Source organism: Geotrypetes seraphini, chromosome 8 (genome assembly GCF_902459505.1).
Source record: "Geotrypetes seraphini chromosome 8, aGeoSer1.1, whole genome shotgun sequence".
Classification (NCBI taxonomy): domain Eukaryota; kingdom Metazoa; phylum Chordata; class Amphibia; order Gymnophiona; family Dermophiidae; genus Geotrypetes; species Geotrypetes seraphini.
The window spans coordinates 157,833,364-157,850,594 of NC_047091.1; the positions used below are offsets into that span (position 1 = coordinate 157,833,364).

Here is a 17,231-nt window from a genome sequence, read left to right on the forward strand (position 1 = left end):
GATGCATATCTCCTTGAGAGAGGCATATAAAGATATGGTTGGCTATAAAATAAGCCAGGTGTATACCTAGCAGGGCCTCCACGTGTGCGGATCGCCGGACTTGATGGACCGAAGGTCTGATCTGGAGATGGCGCTTCTTATGTTCTTATGTTCTTATGTATATGGCCTTTTGAGGATGGGCTGGGGAGGGTTTCGATGGCTGGGATGGTTTAGATGGAGTGAGCTTTGACGGAGACTTCAGTAGATGAAACCTAAACACAGTACCGGGCAGAACTTTGGGTTCTGGCCCAGAAATAGCTAAAAAGAAGGAAAAAAAAAACCCTTAAATTGAATCAGTAATTTAAAGAGCGGGTAAGGTTGGGCAGATGCATGGACCATTCGGGTCGTTATCTGCCATGTTACTTCCTTGCTCAAGGAATTTTAAAGTTGCCCTCAAGACATGACTATTCACTCAAGCCTTCTCATCCACCTAACATAGAAATATGGATTACCACTGCTGCCCCATACAGAATCATTGTTTTCCAAATTCTCCTCCTAACGCTTGTCTCTTACTCTACTTTATGTAGGGTTGCCAGACGTCAAGAAAAACCCAGACATGTCCTCTTTTTAGAGGTCTGTCCGGGTTCCTGGACGGACTTTTCAAAACCCGGCCGTTTGCCTGGGTTTTGGAAAGCCCCGAGTTCCAGCCGCATCTGGAGGGCCTTCAGCAAGCGTGCAAGGATGACGTCGCGTGCATCCACGCATGCTGGAGGCCCAGACGTGGCCTGGAGGTCGGGAAAAAAAAAGAGACGAGGCTTTTTGGGGGTGGGACTGGGGGCAGAGCTGGAGGCAAAATGGGGTGGGGCAGGTTGGAAGCAGAACAAGGCGGGGCCAGGGCAGAACAGGGCGGAGCCATACACCCGGGTTTGCTCTTCATAAAATATGGGGACCCTAACTTTGGGGTCCTTTTACTAAGGCGCGCTAGCCATTTTAGAGCACGTTAAATGCTAACACGTCCATAGACTATAATGGGCACGCTAGCGTGCGCTAAAACGTTTAGCATACCTTAGTGAAAGGACCCCTTTTTGTGTTAAATGAGTTGATAGCCTCCTTTCCTAATGTCGTACTGGCATCCTTTTTCCTACATGTTGATTCCCTTCAAATCACCACTATGTATCAATAATCTTAATTACCCTATCCAACCTACCATAAAGATACTAGGTGTAACTTTGGATCAGTGCCTAACCATGAGAGACCAGGTGGACTCCTTGATCAGAAAGGGATTTTTCACTCTCTGGAAACTCAGATCCATTAAAGCTTATTTCGATACAGCGGCATTCAGAACCCTAGTCCAATCCCTCGTACTGAGTCTACTTGACTACTGTAACATCGCCTATTTAGCAATTTCCCAAAAGAACATGCAGCGTTTACAATTGATGCAAAATGCAGCGGTCAAACTGAGGAAGTTTGACCACGTGCCACCCTACTACCGGCAGCTGCATTGGCTGCCAATGGAGGTGCGCGTAAAGTTTAAATTTGCCTGCTTCTACTTCAAAGCACTACACGGACTTGCCCCTAAATATATAACTGACCTTTTCGTCTTCTCAGCCAACAGACACAAGAGAAGCTCACATTACAACTTTGTTTCCCCCCCAGTGAGAGGTTGTAAACTGAAAAAACACCATGAACGTCTTCTCTCGCACCAAGCAGCATCATGGGGTAAAGACCTAGAACAATTGCTTTCGCCCACTACTTATGAGGAATTTAGGAAACGTCTGAAAACACAACTGTTCCTAAAGTATCTAGACAACTGATCCTCTCTTCTCTCTCCCCTCTATAGCGATTAACTTGTTCTATTGATCACTCTCGCCTCAAAAATGGATTTCCTGTCCTATTAACCCTCTTTCTTCCTCCCCTCTTAAAGTCAATCAATTTGTACCTTTGCTTAATCTTTGTAAACCGCATAGAACTTCACGGTATTGCGGTATTTAAGCTGTTATTATTATTATTATTATTATTAAATTTCCTTTCTTTCATTCTACTTTAGATGCTGAGCGAATGATACTCTACTTTATCGAAACAGTTTTTCGCTTATAGTCAAATAATTTTTATTAAAGTCAAGCAATCAAATACAACATAGATTCTGTCAAATTTTTTGAGGAAAAATTGAACCCCCCCTAGCCCTCCCCCACCCCTCCCCCAACAAAATCAATCTCTATTCATCAATACTATGAATTAACAATGTGGAAACGAACAAATTCAAATGTTCAAAAGGCGACTCCTCGCCCGAGGAGACATAGTGTTCCAAAAAGGTTCCCATGCTTGTTGAAAGAGATGCCCCCGAGGTGAGGAAATCCCTACAATATCTCTGCGTTCCCACATCAGAAAAGAAATCACTCTAGTCCGCCACAGAGAAATATCAGGAGCTTCTGCATCTAACCATTTCAAAAGTATGCACTTCAGCGCTATTGCCACAGTCCATTTAAGAAAAGTAGAAGTACCTCTCCGACGAAGAGAATAACGAGGAAGAACGCTAAATAGTAATAAAGGCGAGCGATGTAATTTCACCTTCCAAATATGTTCAATAAGTTTCCAAGTTTCCAAGTTTATTACAGGATTTGATTAATCGCCTATTCCAGATTCTAAGCGATGTACAGCTAAAAATTACAAAGTTAGGGTAAACATACATAACTAATAAAATTAATATTAAACATATTAAAATATCATAAAAATACATAACATAAAATAACATGACTAAACATAACCAACAAGACTATTTAACATACATGATCAGAAAGAGGTAAAGTTGTGGGAAGAAATACAATTCAATATAAAAGAAACAATTAAGGTAAAATAACATTGGGAAAAGGGTAAGAAATTTAATATAAAATATTAAAAATGAAAAGAATTCAATTAATCACTAAAAGCGTCTTTAAAAAGGAAGCCCTTAAGTTTGCTCTTAAATTTGTCAAGAATTCTTTCCTCTCTTAAATAGATTGGCAGGGCATTCCAGGCTAGTGGAGCCGTAACTGAGAAAATAGAATGACGACGTGTACTAATAACTTTTAAAGAAGGAACAACCAATAGATGTTGTTCTGTTGACCGTAATACTCTCGACGTATTATAGGGGATTAAAGGTGAAGATGCGATCCTAAAAGGCCTCAACCAAAGGGCAAGACCACAACATATGGCCCAAACTTGCCTCTGAGCAAGGGCAACGAGCCAAATGTGCTCTCTTAGGAGAAATATAGAGACGCAACAAAAACTTATATTGTTGCTCCCCAAAAAATCATATATTTTCGATAAATAAGCAATCACAGTTTTTAGCTTACAAACTGCTTAGACCTGTTGGGTACAGAAATTGCAATACAGCAAATGCAAATGAATAATAATAATAATAATAAAATATTCTACACCACGTGCACCTAATTTTCATAGCATGCGACAGCAAAGGGGGTGTGGCCTGGGAGGGGCCTGGGCAAATCAGGGACATGTCCAGAATTTAGGCAGTGCTATAGAATACCTGCATTTGCACACCCGCCATTAGTTGCGCAAATGCATTTACATCAGCCTTTGCAAATCCTCACACCCAAAGTTCGGAGTTAAATGGGCACTACGTTTCCATAAAGGCTGTTCTACCCAGAATGGTCTTTTATTTTCCAATCATTTTTATTGGTATTCATTAACAGTACAGGAAATGAAACTGGATACAACACAATGGGCAAACAGTCAACCTCCATCAGGTCAGCAACAACCAACCCGTCCCACCCTCCCCCGTCCCACCCACCCAGGGAACAGCAGCGTTAAGTACAAAGAAAAAGAACTTGTAGAACAGGAATAGCTATTCAAATACCGTAGCAGTACTGTAGTTCCAAATTTTTTCCCTAATAAAAGGAGTGAGTGCAGTATTAAATGGTGTTCAAGTGTCTAAGTCTGAAATATTCCGTCGCTCCAATAACACTTGATTTATTATTAAAGATCTCCAGTGAGAAATCGTTGGGGGTTGCACAGAGAGCCAACAGGTCAGAATGCACTTTCTGCCCATCATAACAGTCTTTTGGAGTAATGCTTTGCAAACCAGACCGAATGGGATGAAAGCGGACGTTCAGCGTGAACAGAAAACCAGGATACAAACGCCAGGAACAGTCCCAGAGGTCCGCAAAGAAGTCATAAGTTGCATCCAGAGCCGAGAATGGTGCTTGCAAGACCAAAACATGTGACCAAGGGCAGCGTGAGCTTGTAAACATTTAATGCAGTGGTCTGCTGCGCAAAGTTTCATCCGGTAAGCCCGATTCGGGGCAAAATAAGCTCTTAACAAGAATTTATAATTCCTCTCCATCTTCGTGGCTTGCAATATATATTTGGTACCAAGTCTAATACCCCTGTTTGATCATGTCATAGAAACATAGAAACATAGAAGATGACGGCAGAAAAGGGCTATAGCCCATCTAGTCTGCCCACTTTAACAATCCCACCCCCTGAATTTACCCCCCTAGAGATACCACATGTGTATCCCCTCTACATTTTATTACCTCCCTAGAGATCCCACATGTGTATCCCATTTCCTTTTAAAATCTGGCACGCTGCTGGCCTGAATCATATCATGTCCGATATGATAGGGACATTTAAGTCCAGCGACCACTTCCGAGCCAGATCAGCGCAGTCCAATTCTCCCGCCAATTCTTATAGAAACTTATGATAGAATCGCAATGGGATTGGGGACCTGAGCTGTGAGGTACAATGCCTCCGACCCCAGAATAGTCTTTATAGAATACTATCTTAGTGCAGATCAATCCAGGTGCCTAACACTGTGTAACCTATACAGAATTGTTCCTTCCTATTTCTCCTACTGTAAACCGCATCGAGCTCTACGAACGTGGAGATGATGCGGTATACAAACCTAAGGATTAGATTAGATTAGATTTGCACACCTAGGCAGCTGCCTAGTGTAAGCCCCGGAAGCTGGGTGGAAACCCCCAGTACGGTTTCAATCCTTCTCTTCTTTTGGTGTCTTCCTGGGATTTCTCTTTGTGGTCCGTAGTGCCTACTTGTGCGAATGCGCCTTGAGAGTGTTACACAGGGCATATTATAACGCCCTCACAGTTTCACAGAATGGGATATGCCCAAGTCCCTCTTTGTCTGAACTGTAATTTAGAAGATGCCACCTTTTTTTCATGCTTTTTGGCTTTGCCCTGCTGTGCAATCTTTTTGGATGAATATTGGGCCTGCCTTTGGCTGTGTCTCCAGAGGTGCTTCTTTGGGGGCTGCTGGGCACCTGTGGGGTTCGGGGGTTGGGGCAGGGAGCCAGGCTGTGGGTCCGGAAGTTGAGTATCCCGGGACTGAAATTGATTTTGAAAGAATGGACCTCGGAGGGCCCTCCCTCTTATTGGGGTTGGAGACCGGTTATCCATGAGTTGTTGAGATTGGGAAGCTCAGGATGCTAGAGGTGCTTATAAACGGAGAAAACGTTTTCTAGCTGTCTGGGACCCTTACCTTACTTCTTTATCATCTGAAAAGTGCAGCCAAATTTTGAATTTGCTTTGAGCCACCCTTATTTCACCAGCATTTTGTTTCCTTTCATACCTCAGTTCTATGTTTGGGAGGGATGGGCGGGATGGTCTCCGGTGATTTGTAGTGTCCATTCTTGTTTGGTCTACACTAGTCTGTTTCCGATTTCCTTTCTATGCCAGTCTGCATTTTTCTGCTCTTGGACGTCAATCATCCTGACTTTCCCTGTCTGGGGAGAGGGGGGGGGGGGGTTGGGGGGTCTTTATTACACTGTTGAACCTTGTGATGACTTGACTGTACATTTACTTCTTGCTTGAATGCTTGTTTTCCATTTACGCTGTTTCTGTTCACTTGCTCTTCAGTCATCAATAAAATTGTTTGAACAGTAAATCCTTCTCTTCTTTGCCAGCAGTAAGCAGGAACTTATACCTGCTGTTCACGCTGGCCCCGAGCCTTCCTTCTGTTGCAACTTCCTGTCCTGATCCCAGAGTTTAGTAGCATAGCAGCATTACAGTGGTTACGCAATTTCCAGTGGATAAGGCCTGCGACCTTGCTGTACGTTGGTTTTTTTTTTTTTCTACAGACCTTCTAACATCAGTTCAATGAGTTTTGAACTATTTGCAGTTCAGTGCTACAGAATCTGCATTTGCCAGTTTCACTGTGGTTTTCTTTCCTGTCTGTTATCTTGTGTTGCTAAGTCTCTGCATTTCAGTTCACCACTCCTAATCCATTCCAGTAGGAGATTTTGATCTAACGTTTAGCCAGTAGTTTTTCCTTATTAGCTAGTCTAATTCTTTTCATTTTTTTTCTCTTCTTTTTACAAATTCTTTGGATTCTTCTTATCCCCGCCCCACTGTTTCTAGCATCTGTGTCTCCTCTTTGTGTGTCTGGGAAATACCCAGCCATGTCAGAATGCCGTACCAGGCTACAAGCCCTGACAAGACAAAGCATGCGTTTGTGGTAGCAGGCTCGCCTCTGTTCAATCCTTCTATGTTCAAGAGTTGTGCACCACTCTTCTGCTCTGCATGCTCTCATATGGCTTCAGTGACCGAGAGAGCTAACAGGACAGCTTTTGTGGAGACGTAGTCTAGTGGTTAGAGCAGCAAGCTGAGAACTAGAGAGACTGAATCCAAATCCTCTTTCTCCCATTGACTCTCCTTACGATCTTAAGTCACATCATCTTCATTACCTCAAGCAGAAAAGTGTACAGCTGCATTAAGGTGTGCTGTTTATCACAGGTCCCATTTTATGCTCTGCGTCCTATTTACTAGTGCTGCCCAATTTCCGATTCGAATCGATTCACTTCGGGTGAATCGATTTGTTTTTTTTTTTTTAAATGTACTCACCGATTCATGTCAGCCCCCTTGCCACCAATCTATTTTCTCAAACTAGAGACTCGTTCAGGCTTTCCCTCTGCCGCCGATCCACACACAGAGGGCCCGTTCGGGCTTTCCCTCTAATATAACTTCTGGTTTTGCGAAACCGGAAGTTACATCAGAAGAAAGGACTTCAGCAAAGGAAGCGCCGAGCGGGCCTCTGTGTGTGAATCGGCAGCAAGCAAGGTGATTTTTTTTACCTTGCATCTACCTTTTTAATTACAGGCAAAAGCAGCGGTAGCGAATGCGATTGACTACCCTGTCGCTAGTCCGGGCGTCTTCTCTCCATTCAGCTGCCCAAGCGGAAACAGGAAGTTTTCGCTGAGGCTGGGCCGCAGTGGAGAGAAGACGCAAGGAATGGCGGCAGGAGAATGCTGGATTGCTGCCACCTTTTTAATATCAAATTAAAGGTAGATGGAGGAAAGAGGGGAGATGGACTTGGGGGGGGGTTGGTGGACTGGAGACAGAGATTGACTTGGAGAGAGGGAGAGATGAACTTTGGGAGATCATGGAGAGGGGAGATGGGCATTGAAAGTGAATCGAATCGAAAAATCAGTTCAACAGGGTGAATCGAATCGAATCGAAATATTTTTCCCTGAATCTACTATTTACCAATAGCATACACTCTTACTACCCCTTCTTTTACAAAGCCTGATAGCATGGGCCAATGCAGGAAATGCTCCGAAGTCCATAGGGATTGAATGGGCATCAGAGCATTTGCGCAGCACTCACTCCCACGGCTTTGTAAAAGAGACCCTTAGACTGTAAGGGGTCTGAGGAATACATAATATATCTGAATGTAACTCGCCTTGAGCTACCAAAGAAAAGAGGTGAGCTAAATCCACACAAATAAATACGTATAGCTGTTAAGTTCTACCTCTAAATCACATCTACCATGTGACTCATGTCATGGCCCTCTCCATAGTGTCCCTGCGTTTCCTAACTGTTGCCATTAATACAGGAGAAATGAATCCCACAGAGTGAAAGGTAAAATAAGAAGTTACCTCAGGGCAGACACCTTGAGTTTGGTTTTCCGTTGTTATAACGTTTGTTATAACAAAGAAGGCAGATAGCCCCTGCAAAGAAGAACAAGCAATGACAGAAGATTAGGGACCCACATTAACCATTTGTTCAATGCTTCCTACTGCCATGCGCTGCGTACTGTGGTTCTGGGTACTAACCCTCTGTTCAGTGCTCCTAGGTGACCTTTGATATTTCAGATAACCTCTCTTTTGCTCAGACTAAGATGGTAACCTATTAGGGCAGGGACACTGCAACTGGAAATGATTTTGTGCGTCTTGTATGCAGACAATGTGCAGGTCTGTCTATATTTACAATACATCTTTTACTTGTGTTTGTTAAACATGTGATATTGCATCAGAAAAGACGGCGGCTATTGACTCGGGAAACCTGTTCTATAGGAGTTGTAGCAGAGTGTGTAGTGCCCCAAAAAGAAGAACCAGCTATAGCACTGCTAATTCTAGGCTTCGTTCACTTCATCTAGCTGCCCCGCATGCCTGGAATAAACTACCCGAGTTTGAAGGTCACACCCCTTCCCTTGTTTTGAAGCAGACTGAAAGCCCACCTTTTTTATGTTGCCTTCAATCCATAACCCTACTCCCCACTGCTCATCACCTCCCTAACCAGAAGATTAACCATTCCCCCCTAACTGTATCCCCCCACTCTGGCATCCTGTCTGTCTTGTCTGCTTAGATTGTAAGCTCTTTCGAGCAGGGACTGTCTCCTTCGTGACTGTACAGAACTGCGTATGTCTGGTAGCGCTCTAGAAATAATAGTACAGTATAATCTCGTTATAACGGACTTCAAGGGACCTGGCAAAACAGTCCATTATATCCAGAGTTGCATTTTAAAAATAAACTTTATTTAGGTCAACTTGAAACAATCAATGAACAACAATCACTGCACAAGCATATCAGCAACATCTTTTTTGTTTCGATTAAAAGAACGATTTTGCATTTTAAATCTAATGTTATAGAACGATGCTTCGTAGCAAACTTCTCAGCCATTTTGATACTGTATCACCGGCACACTATTCGCCTTGTAGGCGGAGCCTCCATGCCCGTTATAGCCGAACAAAACTACAGCTATAAGCGGCTCTGGGGACCAAATTGTTTGTCCGTTATATGCGAGCCCGCTATAGGCGGTGCTTTTCTGCATATTCGTAAAGGCGCAAGGCCAGGATCAGCGGACCTCGTCCGCTATAGACGATATTCCGTTATACGCGAGTCCGTTATGACGAGATTATACTGTAGTAGTAGCGGCAGCACTGGTCTTAGACTTTTTGAAGGAGTTTGGGAAGTGTCCCATGAGCTCACCTTCCATACAAAATAGCACAGGGGCAGCTAGCCAATACGATGTACTTCAGTGCAATCTTTTCTCCTTACACGCGATACCTAAACACGAATGAACTGACGGCAGGTGTCTGTCTCAATGGAGTATTACTACTTATCATTTCTATAGTGCTATAAGCTGCATGCAGCGCTGTACATCAAGTCATGAAAATTCCACTGAACTCTTTTGGACTTCCTGGAGTTTTAGACTGCAGGAGGGAGACCGGCTAACTCCTGCGGTCGGCGCCAAGCCCGGATATTCAATGCTGGGCTGTTTGCCAGTGACAGACATTGGATAGCTGGTCTATTTTGGGCCGTCTGAAACTTAGCTAGCTAAGTCAATTGTAAGGGCTGACTGGTTAAGTTATAGTGGCCAAAGATAGACCTGATATTTGCGTGGTCCAATTTAGCTGCTAAACTTGGCCAGTCAGTGCTTAAGATTGGCTGCTTCTTAGATGCAATGGTCGGTTTGAATGGTGTAAAGAGGGCGTGGTAACCTTGAGAAAGCCCTTTGAATTATATGGGCGAAACATGTTGGTGATTCTACCCCCGCTGAAAAGCGTCTATTGCACAGCTAAGTACTTTTAGTACATATTGATTTAAGCTAAATATTTAAGTTTATTAAATTAAAAACAATTAAAGTATTTATTGAACTGGATCCGATGACGAGTGGGAGCATAAAGCCCAGCACAATGAGAGTAGTTTGAGTGCCTGGTGGCCCGCTGAGGACCAGTAAGACTATAATTGTGGAGAATGAAGCACGGCATGAATGTGAGATAATTTCTTAACATTTGATTATACTGGATATTGGAGTGTACTTCATCCAAACTTATTTAAATAGTGCCTATGGTTACATTGTAAGATTGGCTGCTGTCATGCAATATAGCCAGCTTAGCCACTAACTGCTAACATTCAGCAGCTAAATACTAAATTTTAGTGATTAGCCAGTGAAATGCTATTTAATTGGCCAGGAACCGTCCCTGGCCATTTAAATAGTGCTGAATGTCGGGTGGATAGTTACTAACATGGCCTACGATTAAGATGGGTTATTTTACTGTTAACTCAAGTTGTTAGTAACTAGGTCTCAATGCATAAAATGGGACCTGTGCCAAAAGAGAGCACATCTTAGTAACGACACCCCTTGGTTTTACCAGTTTTTAAAGCCTGGCTCCGAGGTTCCCAGAGCTAATGTGTTCTTTTTTTCTTTCAGACATGTCCCTGCGGCCGAAGAGGTATTTGAACTTGCAGCTTTTCCTCTATAAGACATTGCATTCATGAATCTCATTGTTTATTTATCATGCAAACTGCTGCATTACAGAAGTTTATGATATCATCTATCCTAATAAAACCCTTGGCGCGCATGCGCACTTCAAACTCCATGATCCCTGCCTCCGTGATCTGTGCTTCCGTGTCACACGTTCACAGTACAGGTTTGCGACACGTGCGGCAGTAGAGCCTGTGGCGGTTTGCGATGCGTGCAGTGGTTTCCTCCGGCTAAGGAGACTGCGGTGGTTTGCGTGTGGCGGTTTCCCGATCTATACAAGGAGCCTGCGTCGGACCCTGCCAGAGCTGCTTCATTTTTAAAAGGTAGATGGGAGAAGAGGGCTGGAGCTGAAGAGATAAAGAAAGAAAGACAGACAGACAGTGGCCAAGGAGAGAGACAGACATCAAGAAAGACAGACAGACAGCGGCCAAGGAGAGAGACAGACAGACAGAAAGACAGACAGACAGCAGCCAAGGAGAGAGACAGAAGGAAAGCCAGACAGACAGACAGCGGCCAAGGAGAGAGAGAGACGGAAAGCCAGACAGACAGACAGTGGCCAAGGAGAGAGAGAGACAGAAAGAAAGACAGACAGTGGCCAAGGAGAGAGAGAGAGACAGAAAGAAAGAAAGAAAGACAGTGGCCAAAGAGAGAGAGAGAGACAGAAAGACAGACAGCGGCCAAGGAAAGAGACAGAAAGAAAGAAAGACAGACAGCGGCCAAGGGGAGAGAGAGAGACAGAAAGAAAGACAGCGGCAAAGGAGACAGACAGAGAAAGAGACAGAAAGAAAGACAGCAGCCAAGGAGAGAGAGAGACAGAAAGACAGACAGACAGACAGCGGCCAAGGAGAGAGAGAGAGAGAGAGAGAGACAGAAAGAAAGACAGATAGACAAACAGTGGCCAAGGAGAGAGAGAGACAGAAGGAAAGACATACAGACAGCGGCCAAGGAAAGAGACAGAAAGAAAGACAGACAGATAGCGGCCAAGGAGAGAGAAAGAGACAGAAAGAAAGACAGACAGACAGCGACCAAGGAAAGAGAGAGAAAGAAAGACAGACAGACAACGGCCAAGGAGAGAGAGAGAGAGAAAGAAAGAAAGACAGACACACAGAAAGACAGGGGGCCAGGCAGAGAGACAAAAAGAAAGACAGACAGACAGCGGCCAAGGAGAGAGAGACAGAAAGAAATACAGACAGTGGCCAAGAGGAGAGACAGAAAGAAAGACAGACAGACAGCGGCCAAGGAAAGAGACAGAAAGATAGACAGATAGATAGCGGCCAAGGAGAGAGACAGAAAGAAAGACAGCGGCCAAGGAGAGAGAGAGAGAGAGAGAGAGAGAAAGAAAGACAGACAGTGGCCAAGAAGAGAGACAGAAAGACAGACAGACAGCGGCCAAGGAGAGAGAGAGAGAGACAGAAAGAAAGAAAGAAAGACAGACAGCAGCCAAGGAGAGAGACAGAAAGAAAGACAGACAGACAGACAGCGGCCAAGGAGAGAGAGACAGAAAGAAAGAAAGACAGACAGACAGTGGCCAAGGAGAGAGACAGACAGCAAGAAAGACAGACAGACAGGGGGGCCAGGGAGAGAGACAGAAAGACAGACAGAAAGAAAGGAGTTAGGGAGAGAGAAAGAAAGACAGACATTCAAAAAGAGAAATAAAGAAATGCTTAAGTCTACACATCTATTCTTGCACCCGTGGCAGTTTGCATATGGCTGTTTCCTCCAGCTGACTAAGGAGCCTGTGGTGGTTTGCGTGTGGCGGTTTCCCTATCGCTACAAGGAGCCTGTGTTGGACCCTGCCAGAGCTGCTTCAGAAAATGGGAGCCTTGTCAGATAAGTCAAAATCTGTGTTCTGGGGCAGGGAGCGATTTTGCTTTGGTTTGGGGGAAGGGGTGTGTGCTGGTGGAGCAGTGACTGATCATGCTTTGGTTTGGGTGAAGGGGGTGTGCTGGGGAGGGGGTCAGGGAGCGATCTTGCTTTGCTTTGGGGGGAGGGGTGTGCTTGGTAGGGGACAAGGAACAATCTTGCTTTGCTTTGGGGGGAGGGGTGTGCTGGGGAGGGGGGCCAGGAGTGATCTTGCATTGGTTTGGGTGAAGCCTGTTTAAAGCCTGGAAATCAACCGTACAAAGGATATTAAAGCTCATACAATAAGTTTTCAGTTGATTTTGTGGCCTAAGTCTACACATCTATACATCTATTCTAGCACCCGTTAATGTAACGGGCTTAAACACTAGTAAAATATATAAGCATATAGAATATAGAATTATAGAAACATAGAAATATGATGCAGATAAAGGACAAATGGCTCATCCAGTCTGACCATCCGTAATAACCATTATCTATTTCTCTCTCTAAAAGATTATACAATAGAAACAACCCCCAGAATCTTCCATCCTCTTCCTAGATCCAGCTAATAAAATCCCAACATAAATACACATATAACCCCCTGGAAAATGTCTCTGCTGCAGAGCAGGGTTGTGAGAAGCTCCTGGGAGTCACTAGGGTGATGGACAGCTGGTAGAGCTGCCCATGGTGGATGGAGATGAAGGAAGCCCTGCCCAAGAGGGCAAGGCAGAGAGACAAATAAAAGTGCTAACTAAACGCTGTTGGACTGGAGTCTTTGGTTGCCCTGCCCCTGCTGAGACTTTGAGCACCAAGACAGAGACCCAGATCTAGGGAGGTGGACCCTGGTCACTACGGGCTAAGTATAACCTCTGCCGAGAAGCAGAGCAGATCCATATCTGTTTCCCAGAGTAGGAAGCTGTGAGAAGAGGAAGGAGTCCCTGGTGGGAAAAGAAACCACAGGTGGGAGGAGAGTGGGTGTGGAGGAGCCCCACTCCCAGTGGGACTTTGCCCAGCAGTAAACAGGACCACTGGTCTAGGATGGGATAGACATTGAATGGATATGATAGTTTATTTTTTTTTCTCCTTTTCTTTCTGTGCACAAAATACAGTAAATGTACTATTTTGATGAAGAAACTTTGATTGTTCTTGGGTGTTTGTTGGACCATTATTTATTTATTGGGATTTATTAATCACCTTTATAACCTGATTTACCCAAGGCAGTAGAGTTTGAAGTTTATCAGAAATGACTGCTTAATTTGGTTAAAACACAGATCTTTAGAGAGCAGAGTGGAGATACCTTCTAATCTGGCCTACCTGGATCAACACAGCCCCAGCCTGTATCCTAACCAACCAGATTTGATATTTATGTGAATCATAGTCTGGGTACCTATCCTAAAGAGCTTAGCACATCCCCCCCCCCCTCCTCCCAACTATCACACATGAGACCAGGGTTATACACAAACTAAAGTTTATCAGTTTAGATGCCATTCAAATGTGGGATGGCCCAGTGGCTGAGTCAGAGTGCTGAGACCTATCATGTCAGAGACAAGGATTCGATTCTCAAGTCAGATTTCCATTTCCTGAGCAAGCCAGCCAACCAAGGCCAGGGCTAGGGCTGCTACTAAGAAATCATTCATAGAGCCCAAGAGGAGGGAGTTAGACAACCAGAGTTAGAGCTCATGTTTGCAGCCTCTTCAATGAGTTAGCTGGGCCAAGATGGAAGGGATATTAAAATAGGGAACTTGTCTTCTCCTTGATGCTTGTGAATAAAGACTCCTTATGACAGAGCCCAAAAGGAGCTGGTTCTGATTGAGCAGGAAGCTCAAAGGAGTAGGATGAAATCACAAGGTCACAAAAATAGAAATGTAGTTCAGATAAACAATGAGAGGATGTGCATAGTTTCCAGAAAGCAAGAGTCAAATGGAAAGTGAAAGTACTTTTTGGAAGGCAGACAATTGCAAATTGAGTACAGGAGGAAGCTGATTATCCAGACTAACCTTGGCAGAGCAGTCCAGATAATGGAACATTCGGATGATTGGACATTCTATTTTGAAAAGAGCACACACTGAGTGTTGAGGGTTATTTTTTGTTTTTAATAATAAATGGGAAAAATACCATACTATTTGTGATGTTATTACTTCTTTTCTTTTTTCTGTATATCAGGCAGCATAACATAATAACCATGATACAGAGATTATGATAAATTTTTAAATAAAGAACAGAACGAGGAAGTGACGTCACCGACACGAATGGTCGGCTAAGGTGGGTGCTCCGCAAGCCCCGGCGATAAATTAGCGATTTCCCGGCATTTTCGCTGCGAGTTTTGCCCCCGAAGTGGTTATCGTGGAACCAGTGAGCGACGAGCGCTATATTATTTGTGTTGATGGCGGGACAGCAAAAAAAAACTCTGCAGGATTACTCTTTTCTCCCGCATGACGGAGGTAGGCTTAAAATGGCGGCTGCGGAGACGGGAAGTGCAGCGGGGCCTGTGGAGGTTATCTCTGTCGCAGCTGGAGAGGAGGGGAGGCTTTCGGCAGCGGAGACTTTGGCAGAATTAAAGTTAATGCTTCAGGACATTCACACTGATATCAAATCTGTTCGTACTGAATTATCGACCCTGGCCACAGACCTGAGAGGTGAGATTGCGGAGCTAGGACACAGGGTGGCTGAGACGGAGGAGGGTTTGGAACAGCATCAGGAGCATTTGCTGGACTTGGATACTAAGATGAAGGATTTACAGGCTCACCAAACCTTTGTGCTTGATAAGCTGGAGGACTTGGAGAATCGTGGACGGCGTTCTAATTTGCGGATTCGAGGTGTGCCTGAGCTGGCGGAATATGCTAATAGTGAGAGAGTGGTGCAGCAGGTGGCCAGCATGCTATTGTCAACTGATACAGCGGTCATGGCTCCGGATGGTATTCATTTGGAACGCGCACATAGAGCATTGATGGCGCCCAGGGGGAACAAACCCCGGGATATAATTGCTTGCTTTGTGGACTTTAAAACTAAAGAGGCGGTCATGCGAGCGGCTCGGGCACAGCCTAATTTGAAATTGGACTCTTTTGATATTGAGATATATCAAGATTTGGCTGCTGTGACTTTGAGACGTCGAGCGGAGTTGCGTCCAGTACTTCGCTATCTGAAGGAGCGATCTATTAAATATCGTTGGCAATATCCTTTTGCGTTACTGTTCTATTTGGAAGGAAGATTACGCACAGTGCGCTCCTTGGAGGATGCAGCTCAAATTTTTCCAGCGGTTCAATTTATTGGGGAGATACCATCATCCAGTAATCGGCTGGGACAAGCTCCTGTGTTGGGTGAATGTCCCCAGCGACCCCGTTGGCAAAGGGTTGCCCGAATGGGGGGTCGTCTTACTAGGAATTCACCGGGTGCAGTGGCAAGCTTGGTTGCTGGACCATGATATTATGTTCTGGAGATATGATTGGGGACTCGTTTCTTTTAGGGGCTCTGTTTATCTATGATAAGAGGAGTTACTGGGGAAAGTATTTGGGTTCTGTTTGGTCGGTTAGGCTGCTGGGAGGGGGTTTGGTTGGGGGGGTGTATGGGGTTGTCTCAGGTGTGTTGGGTAGGTGGGGAGTGTTTCATTTGGGGATCCTCCTTTTGGGATTTGATTTGTGATTGAGCTGTTGCTGGATTGCTATGCTTTTGAGGAAGGGGGTGTTTTGGGAGGGTTTGGATGGGAATGTTTGGGAATGTTGGGAATTTTGGGTTTTATATGAGTGGGGTTTGCGGTAGCTCTTTCTTCTTCCTTGGACCTAGGTCTTTCAGTTGGGGATAGGCCTGGGTATGGTGATTGGGGGGTTTGAGGGAGGGGAGGAGAAGGGGATGGGTTTGGGGTGGGGAGGGATTGCTGGAAGTTGCTTTGTTTTTTGGTGGCAGTTGTGGAGTGGGGAGACCTCTGGGGCTAGTGGAGGTGGAGTTCTTTGGCATTGTGAGCAGCTATGGAGGTTAATACGATTTGATGTCTGTTCCTGAGTTTAGACTTCTCACGTTGAATGTGAGAGGCCTGAATACAGCATATAAGCGGAGGCATTTTTTTAGGGAGGCTCGAAGACTGAGACCTCAGGTTCTTTTTGTGCAAGAGACGCATCTCCGTTCACGTCATGAACATTTATTGCATAATCCTCTTTTTTCAGGAGTTTATTTAGCTTCTAATAAGGCTGATAAGAAAAGTAAGGGGGTGGGAATCTTAATTGCGCATACGGTTCACACAGTGTGCAAGCGGGTCATTCGGGATGGGGAAGGTCGTTATCTAATTTTGGTAGCTCAAATTGATGGAGACTGGTATACACTGGTCAATGTCTACGCTCCCAATGAACATCAAAGTCGCTTTTTTAGTAGGCTAGAGGCTCGAATTCAGACTTGTGTTGAAGGAACGTTAGTGGTGGGGGGGGATTTTAATCTCACTCTGGATCCCTTGGTTGATAATTCTGCCTCAGGTGTGCGTTATGGAAAGATGGAGAGGAAGAGTTTACGACATTTTTTGTGTCATTGGGATTTATGTGATCTTTGGCGGAAAGCGAATCCCACGGTGAGGGATTATACTTATTTTTCTTCAGTACATAATACGGCCTCTAGGATAGATTTGTGGCTGGGTGAAGAGGGCTTAGTGTCGCGTTTGAAGCAATGTTCTATAGAATCAAGTACAATATCTGATCACTCACCAGTGCTTTTAATTTTGGAGCGGAGGGGTGAAAGACGCCCACGTCCACCTTGGCGTTTTCCCGCTGGGCTTTTGCTTAATCCTGTGAATGTTGAATGGCTGGGCAAGGCTATGATGGAATATTTAGAATTTAATGATCTGGATGGGATTTCGCCGGGGTTGTTGTGGGAAGCTTTTAAAGCAGTAATTAGGGGTAAGGTGATCGGTTTGACTGTACGAGAGCGTAG

The 17,231-nt window shown here is 44.7% G+C and overlaps 1 protein-coding gene across 1 annotated transcript in view; it reads right to left on the reverse strand.

Annotated features, from left to right (window-relative positions):
• Positions 1 to 17,231, reverse strand: part of P2RX7 (purinergic receptor P2X 7) — a 68,964-nt gene that overhangs the window by 39,326 nt on the left and 12,407 nt on the right. Inside the window, exon 3 of the mRNA XM_033956195.1 lies at positions 7,868 to 7,939. Within this exon, the coding sequence (XP_033812086.1) occupies positions 7,868 to 7,939 (72 nt within the window). The remainder of the gene's footprint in view (positions 1 to 7,867; positions 7,940 to 17,231) is intronic.